The sequence below is a fragment of the Nannospalax galili genome, unplaced genomic scaffold, assembly GCF_000622305.1.
Source record: "Nannospalax galili isolate Female #2095 unplaced genomic scaffold, S.galili_v1.0 scaffold999, whole genome shotgun sequence".
Classification (NCBI taxonomy): domain Eukaryota; kingdom Metazoa; phylum Chordata; class Mammalia; order Rodentia; family Spalacidae; genus Nannospalax; species Nannospalax galili.
This window is the reverse complement of record NW_008344824.1, coordinates 1452287-1475252: the sequence shown is the minus strand read 5'-3', so window position 1 is coordinate 1475252 and position 22966 is coordinate 1452287. Positions and strand designations below refer to the sequence as shown.

The following is a 22966-nucleotide window of genomic DNA, read 5'->3' as shown; positions in this document are numbered from 1 at the left end:
TATCTGCTGTTGTTCTTTACTTGAATATGAGGACCACATTTAAATGTATGCTCCACTGTGAATGATAACCATCAGCCCATCAGCCCTTCAAAAATAAAGTTACTATTACCATAATATACTAGAGGGTACATCAAAAAAAGAAAATAGTTATCATTATAGAACACATGGTTTATCAGCTCCATTCTGAAGGATTTGATCTTATGGCGAAGCCACTGGAGCCTGAAAGGAGCTGATGCATTCACCATTCAATGAAATGCCACACACATGAGTGGGGAAATTGCTTAATTGGTAGGTACCTGCCTGCTACACAAGCATGAGGATCTGAGTTTGGATCCCTGGCACTCATGCGAAACAAGGTGCGGTAGTTCATGCCTGCGATACTAGCACTGGGGAGGTAAAGACAAGAGGATACCCAAGGGTTGCTGGCTGACCTGTCTATCCAGTCAGTTACTTAGACTCTACAGTATAGTAGCACATTTTCCCCTTTGATATGGATATCTAATACTGGCATAGCCCAGTTTTCAACAGTCACATTATACAACTGGCTCAAAATCTATGCTGCCAATAAAACAGAAACCAAGTCCTCCTATGCGCTTGTAAGTGGATATTTTAATAGCAATGCAGGATGTTTACATTATCCTCTTGGTTTTCATTCTGTTCCATTTAGCTCAGGAAGATTTTAACAAGCTATGATTCTGTCATCCAACACCTTGCTCATCTCATTTTTTCTCAGAATTTGGCCAAGGGCGCCAACAATATGTTGGAATGAAAAGTTCTGAACATGGTTCGAGCAGTGATATGGCTTGTGGCAGGTCAATGATATACCCTTCTACATTTTAACACAGATCCATTAATTAACCATCTGAGTGTGCTGACTGCAGTTCCAGTGCATTTTAATACAGCAATTGTCCTTCAGGGTAGGAGTCCTCTAGTGATCTTTGACTCTGTTTCTCCCTTAGTGGCAGATCCAATCAAATTCCTCTGATTCCAAGTCCACAGAAATTCTGAATCTATATATCAGTAACACCAAGAAGATTACAGACCCTTTTAATTTTTACGGTGGTTGCAATTTATCATTCTTACTATTGTCAGAGCTATTTTCCTTGAGATAGAAAAATGATAAAGTTACTACTTTTTCTAGTTCCCTACTTGGAAGAGGCAAATGTATATTATACCTTTGGTGGATAAGAAAATATGTTGGGCTTCTAAATATGTAGCCTGCTGAGGATGTCCATTCAGCTCTGAGTCTCTGTTGACACTGAGACTTTGCAAATCAAATAAATAATTGAGAGGAATTTGCTCTTTTGAGGCTGCCATCAGCAAAATCACCATAATTTCATATATTGCTCCAGTTAATTCTCAGAATTCTGGAACTACTAACCTGTTGTTAAACAAGAGAGTTGTTACACTGGTAGGCTTTGCTGCCTTCCAAGACAGGGTCTTCTTCCTCAACCCAACTCAACTGAACAGCTGTGTGAATGATGGTTTGCTTAACAAACAAAGATGCTATCAGAAGGCAGCTGTGATCTCAGAAGGCAGACCTTGTATCTCTGAAAGAAAGGTGTGCCCAGAGGACATAAAGACAGGGTTTTTTTTTTTTCTCCAAAAGACAGAGACTACGATTGAACAGCTTCTGCAGCAATGAGACTAGACTGGCTCAGGCTGTCTGTGAGATTAGTCATATACCATCACATGATTTTTAAAGATTTTTCAGGGTTTTAAAGGCTCGAAAAAGACCCAACAAAATAGTACTGTTGTCCTTTGTAACAAAAGCTGCTGAAGTGATTGTGATTTTTTTTTTTTGGTAGATGAAATCTAGTAACACAAACAGTATTTGCTAATAACAAACTGGTTGTGCAAGCTAGATGTTAGAAAGCTAATGCACACTTGAATATGATTTGGAGGAGTAGCATCTTGGGCTGAACAGCAGCATCTGGCACTTGGCAGGCATCCATAACCACTTGAGGACATCTGTATTGAGACCAGAATGGCTAATGTTATGACTAATGGTTAAAAAACTGTGAGCACAGCAGCAGATGACAGAGAGGAAAGTGCTCATAGCATCTCTTGTTCTATATGAAAGTGATGCACAGGAATCGGCTAGCAGTAAGTTAATATAAAAATAAGAAATATTTATATTTAAAAATACATGGGTCCCTGTGATGAGGTCTATAACAATTACTTAAAATAATTGCAAAAATAGCTAAGCAGGAATTCAATTGTTTTCCAAGAAAAATTCATTTTTATCATTTTCCTAATAAAATATTTAGACTTAAAAGATTCTGAATTCATTTAACATAGCTATATGTATAACTTATATTTTGATCTTGGTCTCCACTGAAGTGGTTAAGCACAGACTGCTCAACCCCTATTTTTCTGATTCACTGAGTCTATGGGGATGCAACCCAAGAAACGGCATTTTAACCACTTTGCAGCTAATAATGTAGGTGCCCAGTGACTGCACCACACCACCACTGCTCTCCATCACTCCAACGGGCTGGTACTTCCTATAATCACATCTCTTTTGCCATGAGTTTCTTGTCTACAATAAATGGCGACTTTCATTCAACAAGTACTAACCCAACATTTATATAACATGCTATCATGTACAACCTTTTGACATTGAAACACAACAAACCACATGATCAAGTTACAAAAAGAAATCTTGATAAAGGTTTAAAATAAGTTTATTATTTTGTTTTGGGCCACATTCATAGCTAGGATAAAGGGGGCCACAGGCCACAGGTTGGACACACAAGCTGTCTGAAAGTATGCATTAGAGATACAGAGGTGAAAAAATCAGAGCCTCTGCTTCTATAGAATTCAAAGTCAAGATAGATAATCACGATATTGTTTGATAAACATCTTGCATAAATTTCCATGAGAATCCAGAAGGAAGGGTGTTCATTCTACAATAAGAGAAATAAGAAGCTTTATAATGGAGATGATACCTAAGATTTAAAAGGATCTTTTATGTTGAAATAATTTTAGATTTATAGGAAATTTCCCCATACCTTTCGCCCAGTTTTCTGATATACGCAAAGTTTGAGATTTTTGCACGACCAAGGTTAAGAATTTATTAGGTTTATCCCAGGTAGGAAAATGATAGTGGGGTGTGTGTGTGTGTGTGTGTGTGTGTGTGTGTGTGTGTGTGTGTGTATGTCTAATCTATGACTCCTGTTTATAGATCTGGAAGCAAAGGCAACTGCCAATCTTCTAGCAGGTGAAAGATCTAGGAGTGAACCCAAAGTTTTCATCTGCAGCATACTATCACACCAACATAATATGAGTATGGTCCAAAAATGGAGGGCAGCTTTTCACAGTTACAGATGTTACTGCACAGAAAGTTGTGGGGAAGGTTCTGATAGTGGATACCAGAAATGGAATGGTAAATCCTGGACCATGGAGGCTCTCTGTAGTAGACAGGATTCTAAGGCCCCAGAATTCCTACCATTTGGAATATATGTCCAGAATAATCCTCTCTCCTTCACTGAGAGCAACCTACTATAACCTTCATGATTAGATTACACACTGTGGCAAAGGTAAAGGAATTCTGCAGGCATAATTAAAGTCCTTGGTACTTTCACACGTCCCCATTGCTTAAGGGCCTCAAAATTTCAGGCCACTATCCAGGTCCACCCATTCCTTTCCTGCCTTAACTTCTGCTTTCACTTATAGAAATTCTGTCAGGCTCTTGCTGTGCTAGGTAGCAATAGGAGCTTTAGAGGCATATCAGTGTAATGACTTAGAATGAGTTTTGTGACTAGCTTTTGAAAATCAGTTGCATGGCCTCAGCTTATAGTTGCATGTAGCCAAGTTTTCTAGCACAATGCTTTTACACAGAAAGAAAACTCCAATGGTGAGCATCAGGCACTCGACAGGTGGGTTCTGCAGGATACCCCTGAATTACAGCCTAGGGGAGTTACAGGTACCTGCCTGCCTGACATTCTAGTTCACTCATGCTGGGTTATAAAGCATTGTTCATGCAAGGCAAAGTGCAAATGTACTGGTGCTTGATCTGTGACCAGGAAAGTACATTAAATGCCAGATGCTATGTCACGTTTAATCACTTGGCTACCACTAAGTGACTGCCTTTGACAATAAAGTTAGTTTTCATTATAAAATTTGTGATTTGTTTTGGTAAAGTTAATGGCATTATTCCAATTTTTTTTTTAAAAAAAAAAAGTTCCTTTGTTCACAAAAAGTCTTGACTTTGAGAATTCATTTCATTCTCACCTTCTGTGGTCTTCAAATTCCTAAACCTATGCAGGGATGAGATATCTTAAGGTTAGTTGCATTATTTAGCAACTTATGATTGGTAATAGTGTCTAATACCAATAGTAATCACATAATATGTCATTAAACCAGTTTCATTCAGTTCAACATAGGAAAAATGGGGAAACTTTGTCCCTGTTATCAGTTTGCAGACAAGATGTTTCATCATCTATCCATCCACGTATTCATCCATTCATTATTCAATAAAGTATGTACAGAGTACATGCCAAGTTTCAGATCTTGCAGCTGGTTCTACATATCTGTGACACAAGTGCTGACTTCGAGGAGACATTTATTTTTAATTTGCATCAATTCTGATATGTTCTACTACCAACAGAGATGGGACACCAAGAGCAGAGCATACCCAAAATACCCAAACCCATCTTACTCCCCAGGCCAGAGTCAGCTGAAGGAATCCCCAACCATCCTGCTTGAACACACCAGAGGGCCATGTTTACTCCTCCAACTCACTGCCTAGAGAATCTGAAGTCACTCAAGCACATCTTTGAAATTCCTCCACTTTTCCCAGATAACATAACCCAATCACAGAAGTTATGGCAGGCTATCACTTTTGTAGTGAGAGTCACTGCCTAGTAACTGTAAGTAGAAGGCTCCTATTGATGAAATTCAACAAGCATAATTTTTTTCCCAAATCAGTACAAATTGAACTATTACTCAGGAACTATAGACCATAAAACAAAGATAGAGTGCTATATTCAAAAACTTAATGAGACTTCTAACAGACATAACAGTGAATATTTTAAAAATAAAATGCATGATGTTGTAAAATAATACAGACAACTGAAGACTAAAACCTAGAACCTGGGCAAAAAAAATTCAGAAATCAGGAGGAACAAGATTGCTATTGGTTGCAGAAATTGTGAATGCTTTCCAGAGAGAAAATATGGTTCAGAAGTAATTATTAGGAAAAAAGGAACACGTATTTCTCTTGTCTTTTGCTATCTCATACCTTATGATTTTTATATTGAGATGTTAGTAACCAGACATTCAATTTTAATTTCTTTGCAATCTAATTTAAAGTTTTTAAAACCAGAATTAACTAAAAGGCTGCGGAGTCAACCAATTTTGACTCTGTGGAAGTACATCAGAGATATCATATTTGGTCCCTTTCCTTAAGATAGTTATAGAGTTGTTGGAAAATCCAACATTAGCCTAAAACAAGAAACAGAGACACCATGTAAATAAGTGCCTTAGAAAACAGAAACAATCCAAGTAGGAGTGACTCACACCAGTAAGGCCAGAAAGCAGGAATCTGAGACAGGAGGATTGCCATGAGTTTAAGGCCAGTATGGGCTACAGAGTGGGACCCTGTTTCAAAAAACAGTACAGCACAACAGGATACAAAAGCCAGAAACAAATGTAGCAACTTTAATCAAGAGTAAATCAAGAAGTTCACACTGAACAACTGGTTGTTTAGGCAATTATTTGTAGCATCATTTCATCACTGGGGAACACAAGAGGAGGGCTTTCTAGACGTATGAGCCAACAATAATCCGTAGTTATAATAAAGCTAATATTTTCTAGTGATTTATGAGGTATTTCCAAGGACACTTTCATTGATTCATATTCTGAATTTGATATTATTCCTTCTAGCAAATACAGTCTCAGGGAATAATAAGGTACAAAATTAGCTGCTTATCCCAATCTTTTTGCTCCCCATACAGATGCACCAATTCCTCCCGAATACCTCTATAAATCACATGTGCTCTTGACTATTTCCCTCTACCTCATCACCACTGTTCTCTTTTGTTCTGGCTGCTTAAGATGCCTCTTGATGTTGCCAAAATCAGCACAGGGTCTTCTCCAATTCGAGGTGCCAGAAGGATTGCTCAAGGCACAGCTAGCTACCTTTCCCGCTTCTCCTTAGGAAAAGATTAAAAATCTAGTTCATTCCTCTCTGTTATACCCCGCCCATCATGCTGCTTCAAAAGCACACTGGATAAAGACTCTGCAACCATATTGGTACATTCTGCTATGCAGACTTTGCCTCCATGTCTTAAAGAAATTTTATTAGCACTGACCTTTAAATATTGACCCTCCTTTTGGTTGTTATTGTTTTGTTTTTTCTTCCTAGGATACAAGCAGGAGTTCCTGGAGCTCAGTAAATGGGAGATCTGGGGGACATGTGCTAAGCTCTTTTCAATGTTACCTTCCCCACTGAAGCGCGTACCCTCAAATATACCTTAAATCCTACCTTCTTTCAGATGGGCTCTGTCTTGTGACAATCCTCTGAGAATTCAAGCAATAGACTCTTGACAGGCCCAACCACCTAATTATCCAAGCAGGCCCAGACAGCTCTGAATCCCAGAGAGAACGGAGCTGAGGCTCAAGCTGCAGACATTATTTGCTTCCCACAATTCCTCTAGGACAATCTGGAAATCAACAGTGTTAGTAACTCATAGGGTGATTTGAGGGCTTTTTCTCCAAATATGAAATTGAAATGTAAAATGTTAAGTTCAGAACAAACAAAAAAATCATAATATCTTAGGAGGAAAATGTGAAACCTAGATGATTCAATTTACTGTCTTACTCTGGAGTAAAACTGTTACTTGAGTTTCAGAAATGTTAGTTGCAATGTTTGAAGCCCTTGATCACCTACTAGCCCAGGATGGCTTCAAACACAGAGATTCACCTGCCTCTGCCTTCCAAGTGCTGGGATTAAAGGTGCATACCACCACACCTACCCTGAAACATGGGCTTTTAAATGCCTCAACCAAGAGGTTGAAGGAATGTTTCAGCACTTAAGAGCACAGAACCTGTATTTGGTTCCCAGAACCCACAGGGTAGCTAACAGCCACTATTAGAAACTCCAGTTCCATGGGATCCAAGGCCCTCAATCGTTCAACTGGTGTCCACACGTATTACATGCAAGTGGTATACTTACATACATGTAGGCAAAACATATATATATATATATATATATGAAATAAAATTAAAAAAAATAAAGGCCTCAACCTATGACATTCTGAGGCAGAATGTTATGGTCAGCAAGATGGCACTTGCCATGTAAGCCTGAAGCCCTGGAGCCTATGTAAAGGTGGAAGCAGAGAACTGGCTCCACAAAGTTGTCCTCTGCCCTCTGTGCATGCACACAACCATATACACATGCATCGTACACACACACACACGCGCACGCGCACACACACACACACACAAATAACCGTAATAATAATAATTTTAAAAATTGCTGCAGTAAATACCTTTATGCATACATTCCTACTGGTACATACATCCAGTTAAGCTAAATTCCCAAGAGTAGGGTCACTAGATCATAGCTACATATAATCTTAATGATGACTTTTTGATATTTTCTGTCACTCTAATCCCTATATTCTTTTTTTAAAAAATATTTTTATTGAGTCTTTGAGAATTTCACACAAGGCATTTTGATCATATTCAGACACCCTCCCCTATCTCCAACCCCACCATACTGCACACAAGTTCTTTTGATATGCTAGATATAATATGGTATATGCAATTTCCAAAACCTCATTTCTTTTGTAACTATTACAGATAATTTTCTATGCACTGAATACTTTCTGAAGTAATATAAATATGTGTGCATATCCATTAATGAGGATTTCTTTAAATTTTATTCAAATTAAATCAAACCTCAAAGTTTATACAGAAAAAAATTAGTATGTACAGCACAAAATATATGACCAGAGAGAAATCAAAGGTTTGACAGAAGAATTAGATACAGTATGATCTCTTACAGGAGTGCCTCTCAACCCTAAATGCATGGGCATCAGTTACATCTTATATGGGCACAAGAACTAGTCAAATGATTCTCAAAATCAAGAAACACTATGCTTAGGGCATATGCTTCCATCAGCACTTTACTGACTTCAAAGAACAAATCATAAGGTTTCTGAATAACAAAAGAGAGACTGGGCATTCCCTTGGTATGGTGAGCCAACTGGCATGTGATTCTTATGGCAGTAAAGTTTAAACAGGTTTCTTTTTTTTAATCAAAGATAAATGAAAACAGGAAACCAGAAAAGAATCCTAACACTAAGCCCCAAGGATGCTGTTGTGTAGGTTAGCGCAAGTTTAAGGAAATATACTTCCTAAAGGCCTGGAACATTTAGTCACCTCTATCGCTCACCAAAGTAAAAGCCTATAAAACCACTATAAAGTTGGCAAAGGAGGAAAACATGAGAAGACAAACCAGAACACCACTTACAGTTAGCATATACTTTGCTTGATCATATTGCTAAAAGATGAGAAAGTCCTGTGTGTAGTCCTTGGGATGTTTGGAAAGTTATAAAGCAAACAGTAGATGGATCAATAGCCTTTGTGAAACCTTTGTTACATACTGCATGGTTGGCAATAATTTTGGATTTAAAGATTTTATCTTGTAGGTGGAGATTTCATTCTCTTCTGAGAATGAATGACTTTTCTGCAACTAGTTTTCCACCTAGAAATAGATCTGATTACTTCTGCCAGCATTAATCTCTTACTTAAGCAATTAATGAGGGCTTTTAATAATCTTGCTCCCATCACGTCAGTGAAAATCTTAGCTGTTATTTCCTCAGGAAATACATGACCATAGACCATAAAACCAATCTGGTTAATAGGTAACATGGGGAAAAGGTGGGAGTTGGATTCACATAAAGGACCACTATAGCATGATGGTAAATTAGTTACCTCTGAAAGGCTGGCTACTAAGGTCTCTGCTGAGACTGAGTGGGAAGAGAAGTGAAGAGAAAGACAAAGGAGGAACTTCCCCTATCTGAAAGCACCAGCTGCAGGAGTAACTAAAAGACGATAAGGACTCATGCAAAGGGAAAGTAAAGAGAAGGAAGGGGGAAAGACATGCTGTAGATCAAGGATAACAGCTACAACTCTCCCTCCTCCATGCATCCCAAAAAGGAGCCAGTAAAAGACAGGGTCTTGGTGTCTGGGACAAAGTCTAAGAGAACAAAGGCCTCTCCCCTCCTACTCTCCTCCCCCTTTCCAACTCTTTCTTTTTTGTTGTTGATTTGTGTGTGTGTGTATATATATATATATATATATCACACAGAACATCCCAAACCATCTCATTCGACTATACACCCACTTCCCAGATAGCACCCTCCCATAGCCTCCCTCCCCCCACTAGAGCCCGTATACTCTGTCTTTTATAAGGTTTCTCCTTGCACAGGAGGTCTCCATGGCAAGGGATCCCTGTGATTTTTATAACTAGCTCCTGAAAGCACTGGTGAAGATCCAGGTGTTAAGGTGGGCCAAAGAAAAGGGACTGCTTATGAACAACTCCTTGGAGAGGTCACTGGGAAAGTAGGACCATCCACCCAACGTATCCCTCAGTGGGTCCACAGTTACCAACAGAAACTGAATCTCTTATGTGTTTACAAACAATGGAGCTTAATTCGGATGTGGCATCTATAATACAGAAAAAGGCAGTAAGCTGGGCATGGTGGCTCCCATGTTTTATCCCAGCATTTGGGAGGCAAAGGCAGGCAGATCTCTGTGGGATAAAGTCTACTTTGGACTATATACAACGTTCCAGGTCAGCCAGGGCTACATAGTAAGACACTATTTCAAAACAATCAAAATATTTTAAAGGCAATAAAATGACAAGACAATTCTAAATTAAGGGAAAAAGAAACTTACAACATATTAATATACTCAATGCAGAAATTCTGGATGAAGGGTACATACAATTCTTGAATTTGATGTGATTTCTAAAAGGAATTGGTCTTTATTTCTTTTTATGTTATGGTGATAATATAGCCTTACAAAATAACCCAAAGGAGAAACGTATTTTGGCTCACAGTTTAAGTTATAGTTCATCACAGCGGGGAGGTTGAGGCAACAGGAGCAGGAAGCAGCTGGTCACATTACACCCACAGCCCAGAAACAAACATGGTGAATGAATGAACAGTAGTGCTTGGCTCATTTCCTCTATCTTATACAGCCCAGCATGCCCTGCCCAGGGAATGGCCCCACCTACAATTAAGATGGATTTTCCCGTGTTAATTAGCACAATCAGGATAATATCCACAGGTGTGTCCCGAGGACCATCTCCCGGGTGATTTTAAATTCTTTCCAGTTGACATTAACACTAACTCCTTTGGAGTGAGGGAACAATTCCACACTATGCCTCCTCACCTAACTCCACTGACCTCTCTTCCAAATTGCCAGTACCTGTTGCAAGAATTTTTATTACTACAGTTTTGACACACATAATATAGATTTTGCAATTCTATGATTTTCCTATTGAGGCAGAAAGTTGCAAGTCTTATCAAACTAAGATGGACACAGTGCAAAAATGAGCTGAAAAAGTATTTACCATGTTTTAAAGAACCATCGCTCTGCACTGGTGATGTAGGAGAATTTATAAACCGGAAATTTATAAAATAGAAAGCTTTTTTCAACTCCTCTTCCCTAGATCAATATTTTTATCTCAAAATTGCACATGAATTTTCTATAAAATTCCTATGCCATCTAAGAGATCCTCTATCAGATTACAAATTAGTCTCCAGCCAGACTTTGACTATATACTGTTCAAAGACCACTTCAGAAGAACACATCACATACACAACAGCACACAAACCCCCAGCATCTGACCACATCAGCTTGGAAAATGGCAGTCCTTACTGAAGGCTCAAAATTGTTTTCAAGCAAAAATCTAAATTACATCAAGTCAGAGGCGCTCCTTAGTACCTTTTGCATTGTTACTCCAGTCCCATGACCCATATATAAAACATAACTTTAAATAGTTACAGTTACTTTGTGCTTGTTTTGGTAATTAAACAGAAAAGGAATCAAAAGAAAATCTAAACCAAGTTTCTTTCTTGTTTTCAGAAATAGGGTCTTACTACACAGTCCAACTGGCCTTGAACTCACTCTGTAGCCCATGCTAGCCTTAAACTCATAAACCTCCTACTTCAGCCTCTTGAGTAGTAGGAATATAAGCACACACAACCACATCATGCACCCAAGTATCTTCAAATTAGACTGAATTCTTCCCTTCTGGTAAAACATATTTGTTATAAATAATGGCACTTATAAAGGTGATTATAGAAAACAAAAAGGGAAACCATTAGACATATGAGTAAAAACAGTGTACTTTTGTGCTTCTGCTTAGAGACTCCCTAGACTGACATCAACAAGGCCAACAATGGAATTTAGGTCAATGGGCCAATTACTCACTGGTAGCATCAAAGGCAGTGACAAGTTGCTACTTCTCTCTGCCTGTTCCCTTTGAGTCCGTATTAAGCAACCATGGGGGCAGCTTTAGAATGTGCCGTAAATAAACAAAATAGCAAAGTGCTTGTAAAGTATTGCTTCCAGAAACAATTATACCTCTTAGCCTTCTAAGTCCACATCATCTTCACCATCTCCATCCCCCTGCACACACTTCAGTTCTTACTACCAAATGAATTAACAGTCCTGGGAATTTCAGTTCACTGTCAATGACCCAGTCTCTTGATAGTACAAGCAAACAGCTCTTGAATCTCCCAAGCACAGATCTAAACAGCTTAAACAGAGACTAACCTGGAGGTGGCTGGTACTGGGACTGAGCTGTGATCTTCTCTGGCCCCAACCCCTTTTCTGAAGGTTCCCCGGGTACCAACCAAGGTTGGCCTGCTCTGAGGGAAGTTGGGCTGGCTCCTTTGGACTCCGTGACCTTTGCAGAAGATGGTGGCTCCAAGGTGTCAACAGAAGGGAACCCAGAGGAGATACCGTTCTTTCTACCAGGACACTCATTAAGAACAGCTTCCCCTTCACCAGGCAGCGGAGGGAGCCGGAGGATCCTGTGGTGCTGCTGAGGGCTGGGGAACCTCGGAGACAGAGGCGAAAGAACAGGTGACAGGCGTTTGTGTGCGCTGGGCTGAAGGGATGAATTATTAAATACCATGCTGAGAGCTGTTGGTGCTGGGGGGGATGCCCTCCTCTCATCATCTCTGGGTTGTGACAAGACGGGACCTACAGGGTGGGGCAGATGCAGAAACAAGGATTTGTGGCCAGTCTGGGGCAGCTGAGTCTTCCTTTGGCTTCTGGTTTCTGGGAAGGTGAGGGTAACCGCTGTGCTGTGGGAGAAGCCTAGCCTTTTTCCCTCCGTGGCTTCATCTAACTTCTCGCTTTCTATCACTTTCCGGAGGACCTTGTTTACAGCTCCCTCAGTGCTGGCTGGAGAACCTGAAATGGAGGTTCTTTCTGTGGCTGAGGGCTGCAATGACTTGTCCCCTTGCTGGCCCTCTCCCAGCCATCGAGAACTATGAGTCTCAGCCCTGGCTCCTGGGAGGGTGAGCAAATCCGCTTTAGGGATAAACTCAGCTTGGGCCTCTGGGCAAAAGGCAATCCTTCCCTCCCCTTCAGGATGCGTCGGGACTACTCTTTGCACTTGAGCAGACAGCTCCTGGACCTTGGCCACCACTCTGGAAACAGGTTTCTTCTTGCAAGTCCGCTCCAAAGACTTTGACTTCCGAGTCCCGCCCCTCTCTGCCTCTGAATGTTTCTCAGTGCCCTCCAGACTTTCAGACAAACCTGGTTGCTGAGGCTCCAGCTTGCCAGGACTCTTTGGTTGCCCTCCAACGCTAGCATCTCCTGCCTCAGAGGAGATGGAGCGGTTGTTAGGGGGCTGCAGTCCTCCAAGGTCAGTGTCCTGTGAGGTCCTCCTTGAGAACCTGAAACCCAGGTCTGCATCTGGTGTCCTAAGGATGTCTGCAGGGCAGCTCTCTCTCCTCCGTAGGGAAGAGGTAAGTGTCCCCTGTGGAACCAAGTTTCCTCTTTCTTCAAGGAGCCGAAGATTAGGCCTTGCTCGAGAAGGAGGAAGGGAGCTGCTGGAACAGATCTGGTCCTTCCCCATCTGAGGAACTGACTCCTGGCGGCCACGCCCTTTCCTCCTGGTTCTCTTCTTTTGCAGCTCCTCTGAGCTCTCTCTCCTTCCGCCAGACCTCCGGGGCTTTTTGTTCTCTTGGGTTCTCCTTTTAATGAGAGAGCCCACAGGGAGCTCCCCGCGCCAGTCACCAGCACTCTGGAACCAGTCGTCCTGAGGGGTAAGACTCACAGACAGCTCCTGCTTCCCCTCCTGGATCCCCATGGAAATGCCCAGGATGTGGTCTGAGCTCAGTAGACTGGCCAACAGTCTCTCCCTCTCCGCTGTGAGTTTGTACAGCTCAGTCAGAATGTCTTTCGTGGGAATCTGCTTGAAAAATATGTCTCCTGGATGTTCGTTCGGCTGCTGGCTGAGGCTGGTGATATCTGGCCCCTCCCTGACTTGGTAGCAGTTGTGAAAAGCGTTATTGGATCTGTCTAGAGTTACAGTGCCCTTGTATGAAAATCCTCTGACTTCCCCCTTTGGAAGATAGAAGCTGATGTAGCAGAGTTCAGTGATGGGGTTATGCAACTGGAGGGTGCAGTGTGTGCCTTCCATTATGCCTACCTAATTATTCATGCTGTGGAGACTCCGGTCTGTGGTCAGGCTTCCCAGGCTCCAGTGGAGAGGCATGTGATGGTGGCTAGGCAGAGAAGGCAGCTAACAGTCCTCTCCAGCAATGAGGCTGCCTGTTAGAGGAACATGAGAAGAAAGCAGCTTGTCTAACAAAGTGCATAAATCACAGGCCAGTATCAATCAGAGCATAACCACATGATCCTTCCTCTCTGGCCAGCAGTCTGACAGCAGCGTCTTAAACTCCCACCCACCTTGACCAGAGGGCTTTTCTATAACTAAGAGATGGGAGAGGGCTCTCCCGTTAGTCCTAGAACAAAATTCCCCTTTCCTTTCACTAGAACTCATTGTATAGTCCAGATGAGGTCTCTCAAACACTTAGAGCTAGTTTCCATTCTTGTATAAAACGCCTATCAAATCTCCCAGGAATTCTTAGGGAAAGGGACTTTGAGACCCTTAGAAAATATAGCTGTTTTTCTTTTTAATATAGCTGTTTTAATGACTCACGTTGGAATATTAGTTGCAAAAATGAGCCAAGTCTTTGTTATTTCCAAAAAGGTAGACTATAAGGTTTAAGATGATCTCAGCTTAAAGCACAGTGTCAGGGATAAGTATTAGACCAAATATCTGAAGTTATAGATGAAGTTTTAGGGAGTCCGTTCCTCTGTTACTACTATGACATCTGACCTCTTTGCAATGAACTATAGAAAGTTTTCTACAAAAAAAAATACCAAGTTTTAACTGTAGTCCCAGCACTTGGGAGGCAGAGGCAGAGGCAGGTGGATATCTGTGAGTTCAAAGCCAGCCTGGTCTACATAGTAAGTTCCAGGCCAGCTGGAACTGTAGGGAGACCCTGTCTCAAAAGGACCAAAAAAAAGGAAGTTGAAAATTAAATAACTCAGGAGGCTTAATAAAGTTTTGTTTTGTTTTGAGACAAGGTCTTGCTATATATCCTTGACTGGACTGGAACTTGCTATGTATACTAGGCTGGCTTAAACTTGTGGCAACACTCCTGCCTCTACCTCCCAAGTGCTGGTATTATAAGCATGTACCACCATTCTCAGCTTGTTTTTGTTCTGTATTATTTTTCTACTTTTTGCCTATTTGAAACTAAGTGAAATGGCAGAGAAAAATACTTGATCAAAGAAGCAGTTGGAATGTCAAGTGATTAGTAAAAGTGGCAGCTTCCTCATATGACTTGGGGGAAGGTTTCAGAAATGAGACTAACATGCATGACTAACATTCTCCCACACAAACATGGAGCTTAGAATTCTATCTTGTAATACTTCATTTCTTAAATTACGATATTGCCCAGTCTTCAAGTTTCCGATACTTAAATTACATCCCTGTAAGAATAACAAAATAACCTCATTTAACTATTGACATAGCTAGTGAATTACTTTCCTTAAGTATTTATTCTTTACTAGTTTTAAATAAGAAAAAAAGTTAATATAACAGTGCATTTTGAGTTGAGAAAGGGGGACAACTTTGCAACAGAATCTCCTTAAGGAAGATAGATGAAGCCCAGTGATAAAATGAAGAGGAAATAAAAGCAAACACCTGGTCACACCAGAAGTGTCAGGGTGATTCAGAAATGTTAAATTTCAAATGGAAATATGATTCTTCATTCTAAAGCCCATTCTCTAAGAGACAAGATTCTTATAGATTGAATACATATTCGCTTATAGTATTTTCTTATTCATTTAATCACAGGGCTGTCAGGGCATGAGGAGATGTGCAGAAGAGATGAGAAGTCAACACAGGCTTTGCCTTCTTCAGTTATATATGGGGTTGTTCTAGTTCTATCTTGAAATTCTTCCTAAAACACTCACTTTGGGTCTATTCTAAGCATGGACGTGTGCGCAATACTTGTTAATTATTGGTACAAATTCTCTGGACATATCCAAGAACTCATTTTAGAAACAGCTTTTTATTCTGTGGTTTACAGTAGTTACATCCATGGAAGGGTGGAGAGTGTCTGATGTATTACTGAGCACTCAGCATCAGGCGTTCTACTTATGGTTTCTCAGATAAGCTGAAGGGAAGTAGTACAGTGCGGCTGAGAATTGTGAGAAGACAAGAGTCCCTCCTCTGCCTTCAAGTATCGCTCTCCTCCATCCCCTTTGTCCTTTAAGCATCCCTGATGCAGGGCGAGAAGTATAATGCACACTTTTCGGAATCTTTCCCAAGTAGCAATTCACAGTTGGTGGCACAATTTCAAATAGTAATAGTCTGCCTGCCCTAATGCCTATTCTATAAGAAAGAAAATTACTATGCAGAGTATATATACACATGTAGTTTTAATTTGTCATGCCATTTCATCAGCATGTCTCCATTTTACAGATAAAGCAGGAAGTCAGAGACATCAAGGACCTGGTCTAAGAGGATGAAGCTGAGAGGCCAATTTCAAAGCCAGGTCTACCTCACTCCACTGATGCTGCTCTTCCCCTATGGCCTTCGGCTGGTGACTTGATTTCCCAAAGGATTTGAATAGAAGACTCTCTTTGTTTCATTAACTCCATGTAACACAGTCTCTCCAAGAATGCCTCACATATTGTGACTTTTAAGAGTCACGGGACTATTTTAGCATATCCAACAGGATGAAGTGCCCTAGCTATCCCTTAAATAATCAAGATGAGAAAAGGGGCAACCAAAACTCATTGAGTGGGGAAATAAAAACTGCCTTTATCTGTAAAGTGGAACCCAATGAAAATCTGATTTAGAAATTAAGAGCAGAAGAACTCATATAAACGCCATATCTTTTTATGAGGATATCAGACTCAGCAGATGCACTGATTTTTGTGCTGGTCTTTGTGAGTCTCGGTTATATAAATGGAGAAAATGTCATGTTTACTACTCTGTTAGTCCCAATTACAGAACTCAAATCAAGATTAAGAAATTATAATGTGAGACTTTATAGCAGTAAATCTATTATGCTAGGCATGAAGCTGCCATTTTGAATAAAGGCTTCCTATTATTGCCTCAGCCTTCCCCATCCAAAACCCAGTGTAGAATGTCCCATGTCCTCAGCCATGACCAAGAAAGTAAAAAAATAAAATCTTCCCCCAAAGGACAGAAGTATCTATGTGAGCAAATGGACTTCAACCCCAACCCTCTAAGGTACCAAGTTAAAAGAAGGCTTCAGGGTACAACAACTCTAGCTGTGACAATCCATTAGCAAGCGGGATAGTGGTGCTGAGTCATCATACATACTTTCTACTTGCAAAAACCAGAGAGAGAAGAATTCTAAGTCTAAGGGGGAGAAAGGAAAGGAAGAAGGCAGGCAGTGTGGAGTGGGGCTAAACCCCAGCACAGCCGAGTCATACTGCTCTCTCCGGGCCATCTCAAGCTGTTTGACTCAAACGCAGCAGCTCTGTGGGGACCACAGTGTACATCTTAATTTGGTCATGATGAAACCTTCTCTGGTTGTGCTCAGTGTAAAAGCACTGTGCTTCCTGGGGAGTCGTCTGTCTTCCATTTCCTCTTGCTGACTCCAGGCTGACACATTCTCTCTGACAACACACTCCTGTGGCGATTTATTCCGACTCTTTTTCCAATAAGCAAGTAGATGACTTCACTCTGCCTCAAATAGAAATATCTGTGGGGCCTCATCATAATGAGAAATGATTGCCTTTTAGGAGATATTATCCAACGCTCATAATATATTTCACAAAATGCCTAAAATAAGTACCAAGAGTTAGTTGCCAGTCATTCTGCCTGCTGACTGTAGATTTCCTAATTGATTTGGCACTAAAAGGCCAATGCAAAGCTTCCTTTGGCCAGTCATTGGCACAGTCATGTGCTGTGCCTCTGTCTGAGCCCAATATTGCTAAGATAGATTATCAATAATGTCTATTATTGAACTGTACATTTTCTATTTGTACATTCAGACTCATGTCATAACCCTGCACACCACTCAAACCACAAGGAGGCTGACTTCTGTGATTCAGCTAATATATCCCCCTGCAATTTGACTTCTACTGGGTTTAGCCTTTGAGAAACAATCAGCAGACTGCAGAGTGGGATGGAAGAGAGATCAGTATGTTTTCCTAGTTCCCTCACTCCTAGGCTGTGTCCTCTAAAGAAGACCACGGTTCCTCTTGGGTACCAGCTACTGGTCCAGCTAGAGCTCCTTTCTCTGGGAACCGTTGCTGGTCACTGCTTATTCAATCCTAGATGACTTGAATTCATTCTGTCTCTTGTGATTTGGGCCAAGTTAGTGCCTAGCTATAACCTTTCCCTCTATCCCCTGGGATTGAGTATAATGCTACTGCTTTTTGCTTTGCTTTTGTTGTTGTTTTTCAAATAGGAAATATGAACACAAAGGAAGACCTGCAGCAACTTCTGGCTCTTCTCTCACTAAAGGAAGATTTTTTTTTCTTGTTATTTAAAGAATTTACACATTGTAAGGGTAAGACTAAGTCTAACAATAATAAAATCACTACAAGGGTTCGGTTCCAACCACCCACATGGTGGCTATGAACCGTCCTTAAGTCCAGTTTCAGGGGAATCCCAAGCCTTCTTCTGACCTCTGCGGCACTGAACAACATGGGTGCACTCACATACATGCAGGGAATACACTGATACACACAAAATTAAAATAGTATTTTAAAAAATTACTACAACATAAAGCAGAAAGAAATCCATCCTATATCAAAAAACAAGTCAGAAGAGTTTGAAAAAGAAGAGACCACATCATGTTTGTAGGATCAGAATAATTTGTCAGGCAGAAGAAAACATTTCACATTACTAAAAGGTAAGGTTTCACAGGGAGAGATTAAGAAAATGGACTGCTGAGACAGCCTGAGACGGTGGGTTTGGACCTCTATTGGGGTAGCGGCTGGGAGCTCAGCAGACCTCCAGAGAGTGCCAGGTTCTGGCCTCCCTCTGGCCTCCAACTACCAGAGGGCCTGAGAACCCAGGGGACAGCTTGACAGCCCACAGATCTTGCCTCCACATGGTGGTGAGCTTCCCCTAATTGTGCCATACCATCCCCGTACCTGGGATTTTGTGAGGCCCCTCTCAAGGCCCCAGGGCAGATCTGGCTTTGGTAGGCTAAGGCTGCGATCTCAGCAGACCACCAGAGACTGCAGAGTTCTGGCCCCCCACTGACCTCCCTCTGGCATAGCACTGACAATGCACAGGACTGCCTGAGAAAGTCTAGATTGTGCCTCCACGTGGTGAAGGAAGCCTGAGTGTACCTGACTGGAACCTGAATTGGGCTTCTGTGGGTACTCCTGAATAGCTGATCTGAAGCCATCAGTTCCCTCCAAAATAAACCTGAGAGAACCTGAACTCTGTACCAACTAGCTTTACATAACCAATAAAGAAAGGATCTAGGCACCCAGAAAATATAAACAGAAGCATACTTCAACTTAATTCTCATACTAGAATCATAAACAACAAAAGAAATTCACATAATCCTGTAGAAGAGTTCTACAAGGAGAACCCCCTAGAGATAACCCAGTACACCGAATTTAAAAGAACAATCAGAAACATGATCGAGGATTTCAACGAATTTAAAGAACACACAAACAAACAAATCAAAGAAGTGAAAGAAGATAGGGATAAACTTCCAGAATTCACAAAAGAAGTAGAAATGTTGAAGAAAACTCGGGCTGAAATGAAGAAGGAAGTGAAAAAACTCAGGAAGCCTATTTGAAGCAACAGGAAAAGCTTCACTGATAGAATGAATGAAATGGAAAACAGAATTTCAAACCTGGACAATAAAGTTGAAGAATTGGACTGCTCAAGCAAAGATTATGGAAAATTTAAAAAAACAACAACACAGGAATGGAATATGCAAGAGATGTGGGACACCGTGAAAAGACCAAATCTACGGATCACAGGAACAGAGGAAGGAGAAGGTTGATGGTGTTGACCAGACTTTAAACAGGATTGTAGAAGAGAATTTCCCAAAATTAAGGAATGACATTCCCATACAAATACAGGAAGCACACAGAACACCAAATAGACAGGATCAGAAAAGAAACTCCCCACAACATATCATAGGAAAAACACTAAGTGTACAGAACAAAGAGAGACTACTGAAAGCAGCAAAAGAAAAACAAGTCACTTATAAAGGAAAACCCATCAGAATTACAGCTGACTTATCAATGCAAACTATGAAAGCCAGACAAGGCTGGACCAAGGTATTTCCAGTTCTACGTGATGCTAGCCCAGAATACTATACCCAGCAAAAATGTCTATTATAGTTGAGGATGGAAAGAAAAATCTTCCATGACACAAATAGCCTGAAAGAATACATGTCCACAAAACCAGACCTTCAAAGAATACTTGAAGCAATACAGAGAGGAGAGAGAGAAACAACTATACCCTATGGACAAAAAAAGAAAATAAAGTTATAATCTAGGAAACACAAAATTACATAGAGAACACAAACAGCAATCAAAATGACAGCAACCAATATGCACCTTTCAATAATAACCTTAAATATCAATGGACTGAACTCCCCAGTCAAAAGAAACAGGCTAAGCGAACGGATTAAGAAACAAAATCCATCTCTTTGCTGTCTGCAAGAAACCCATCTCACATTCAAGGACAGGCACTATCTTAAGGTAAAGGATGGAAAAGAATATTCCAATCAAATTGCAGCAAGAAACAAGCAGGGGTTGCAATTCTAATATCTGACAAAATAGACTTCAAGGTAAAACTAATCAGAAGAGATAAGGAGGGTCACTTCATTCTGATCAAAAGAACAGTTAACCAAAATGTTAAAATCCTTAACATATATGCAGTAAATTCTGGTGCACCCAAATTCATAAAAACAACACTATAGGACTGTAAGACATGGATTAACACCAACTTGGTAATAGTAGGGGACTTCAATACCTCACTGTCTACATTAGACAGGGCAACTGGACAAAGAATAAACAGAGAGAGAGAGAGAGACGTCTGAATTAAATGATACCGTACATCAAATGGACCTAACAGACATCTTTCGATTATTCCACCCAAACACCAAAGAATACACTTTCTAGTCAGCAACTCACAGAACTTTTTCAAAGATTGACTACATACTGGGCCACAAAACAAACCTCAACAAACACAAAAATATGGAAATAATGCCATGCATTCAATCGGACCACAAAGCAATAAAGCTCAAAATCAACAGTGGGTGAAGCCCGAGTCACTACACAAACTTGTGGAGATTGAACAACACACTCCTAAACAATAAGTGGATCAAAGGAGAAATTAAGAAAAAAATAAAAAACTTCCTGGAATTCAACGAAAAGGACAATACAACACAACACAACCTCTGGAACATATTAAAAGCAGTCCTAAGAGGGAAGTTTATAGCTCTAAGTGCCTACATTAAAAAATCGAAAAGAGCCCAAATAAATGACCTAACACTGCAACTCAAGGTACTGGAAAGGCAAGAACAGATGAAACCTAAACCCAGGAGAAGAGAAGAAATAAAAATCAGAGCAGAAATTAATGAAATAGAAACAAAGAAAACAAGACAAGGAATCAATGAATCTAAGAGCTAGTTCTTTGAAAAGCTAAACAAGACAGACATACCCTTAACCCAGTTAACCAAAAGAAAGAAAGAGCAAATTCAAATCAACAAAATCAGAGATGAAAGGGGAAACATCACAACAGACACACAAAAGATAAAAAACCATTATAAGGGAATATTTTAAAAACCTATACGCTACTAAATCTGAATGTCTAAAAGAAATGGATGGATATCTGAAATCATGGGAACCTCCAAAGTTAAACCAAAAAGAGATCAACAGTTTAAACAGACCCATAACATATAAGGAAATTGAAACAGTAATACAAAACCTTCTGACTAAAAAAAGCCCAGTCCCAGATGGATTTACAGCAGAATTCTACCAAACATTTAAAGAAGAGCTCCAACCAATACTACTTAAAATATTCAAAATGATAGAAACAGAGGGCAATCTCCAAAATTCCTTCTATGAAGCCAGCATCACTCTAATACCCAAACTGGGTAAAGGCACAACCAAAAAAGAAAACTATGAACCATTTATCCTTAATGAACATAGATGCAAAAGTTCTCAACAAAATACTTACAAACCACATACAGACACACATCAAAAAGATCATTCACCATGATCAAGCAGGCTTTATCCCAGAGATGCAGGGATGGTTCAATATACACAAGTCAATAAATGTCATTAATCATATAAATGGACTCAAAGACAAAAACCACATTGTCATCTCAATAGATGCACAAAAAGCTTTTGACAAAATTCAGCATGCATTTATGTTCAAAGCCCTAGAGGAAATTAGACTGGAGAGAACATACCTCAAAATAATTAAAGCTATCTGTATACAATAAACCCACAGCCAATATCATTCTAAATGGAGAAAAACTGGAAGCATTCCCATTAAAATCAGGAACCAGACAAGGATGTCCACTCTCTCCACTCCTTTTCAACATAGTGCTTGAAACTCTTGCTAGAGGAATAAGACAGGAGAAGGAAATTAAAGGAGTACTACCTGGAAAAGAAGAGGTCAAACTATCACTTTTTTGCAGATATGATATTATACCTAAAAGATCCCAAAAGTTCCAACAGAAAACTCCTAGAAGTGATCAACACTTTCAGTATAGTGGCAGGTTATAAAATCAATCTACAAAAATCAGTAGCCTTTCTATATACCAATAATAAGCAATTGGAGAAAGAATACAGAGAAATGCTCCCATTCACAATTAACGCAAAAAAATTAAAATATCTTGGAATAAATCTGACCAAAGACACCAAAGATCTCTACTATGAAAATTTTAAATCATTAAAGAAAGAGATTGAGGAAAACACCAGGAGATGGAAGGACCTCCCATGCTCATGGATTGGAAGAATTAATATTGTTAAAATGACCATCTGACCAAAAGCAATATATAGATTCAATGCAATCCCAATCAAAATCCCAGTGACATACATCACAGAATTAGAAAAATCCATCCTTAAGTATATATGGAGGCACAAAAGACCCTAGATAGCCAAAGCTACCCTGAGCACAAAGAGCAACGCTGGAGGGATTACTATACTAGATCTCAAATTATACCACAGAGCCATAGTCATAAAAACAGCATGGTAATGGCACAAAAACACACATAGATCAATGGAACATCATTGAAGATCCAAACCTGAGTATACACAATTTCAGCCACCTGATAGTTGACAAAGGTCCAAGAACACACTTGGAGGAAAGACAGCATGTTCAGCAAGTGGTCCTGACAAAACTGGATCTCCACCTGTAGAAGAATGAAACTAAACCCCT

At 40.2% G+C, this 22966-nt stretch overlaps 1 protein-coding gene across 2 annotated transcripts in view; it reads right to left on the bottom strand.

The window, feature by feature from the left end:
• Fmn1 (formin 1) overlaps positions 1-22966 on the bottom strand; it is a 451810-nt gene that overhangs the window by 392571 nt on the left and 36273 nt on the right. For both annotated transcript variants that reach the window (XM_008841150.3, XM_029567361.1), the window contains one exon: positions 11800-13812. In XM_008841150.3, the coding sequence (XP_008839372.1) occupies positions 11800-13681 (1882 nt within the window). In that variant the 5' untranslated portion in view covers positions 13682-13812. The remainder of the gene's footprint in view (positions 1-11799; positions 13813-22966) is intronic.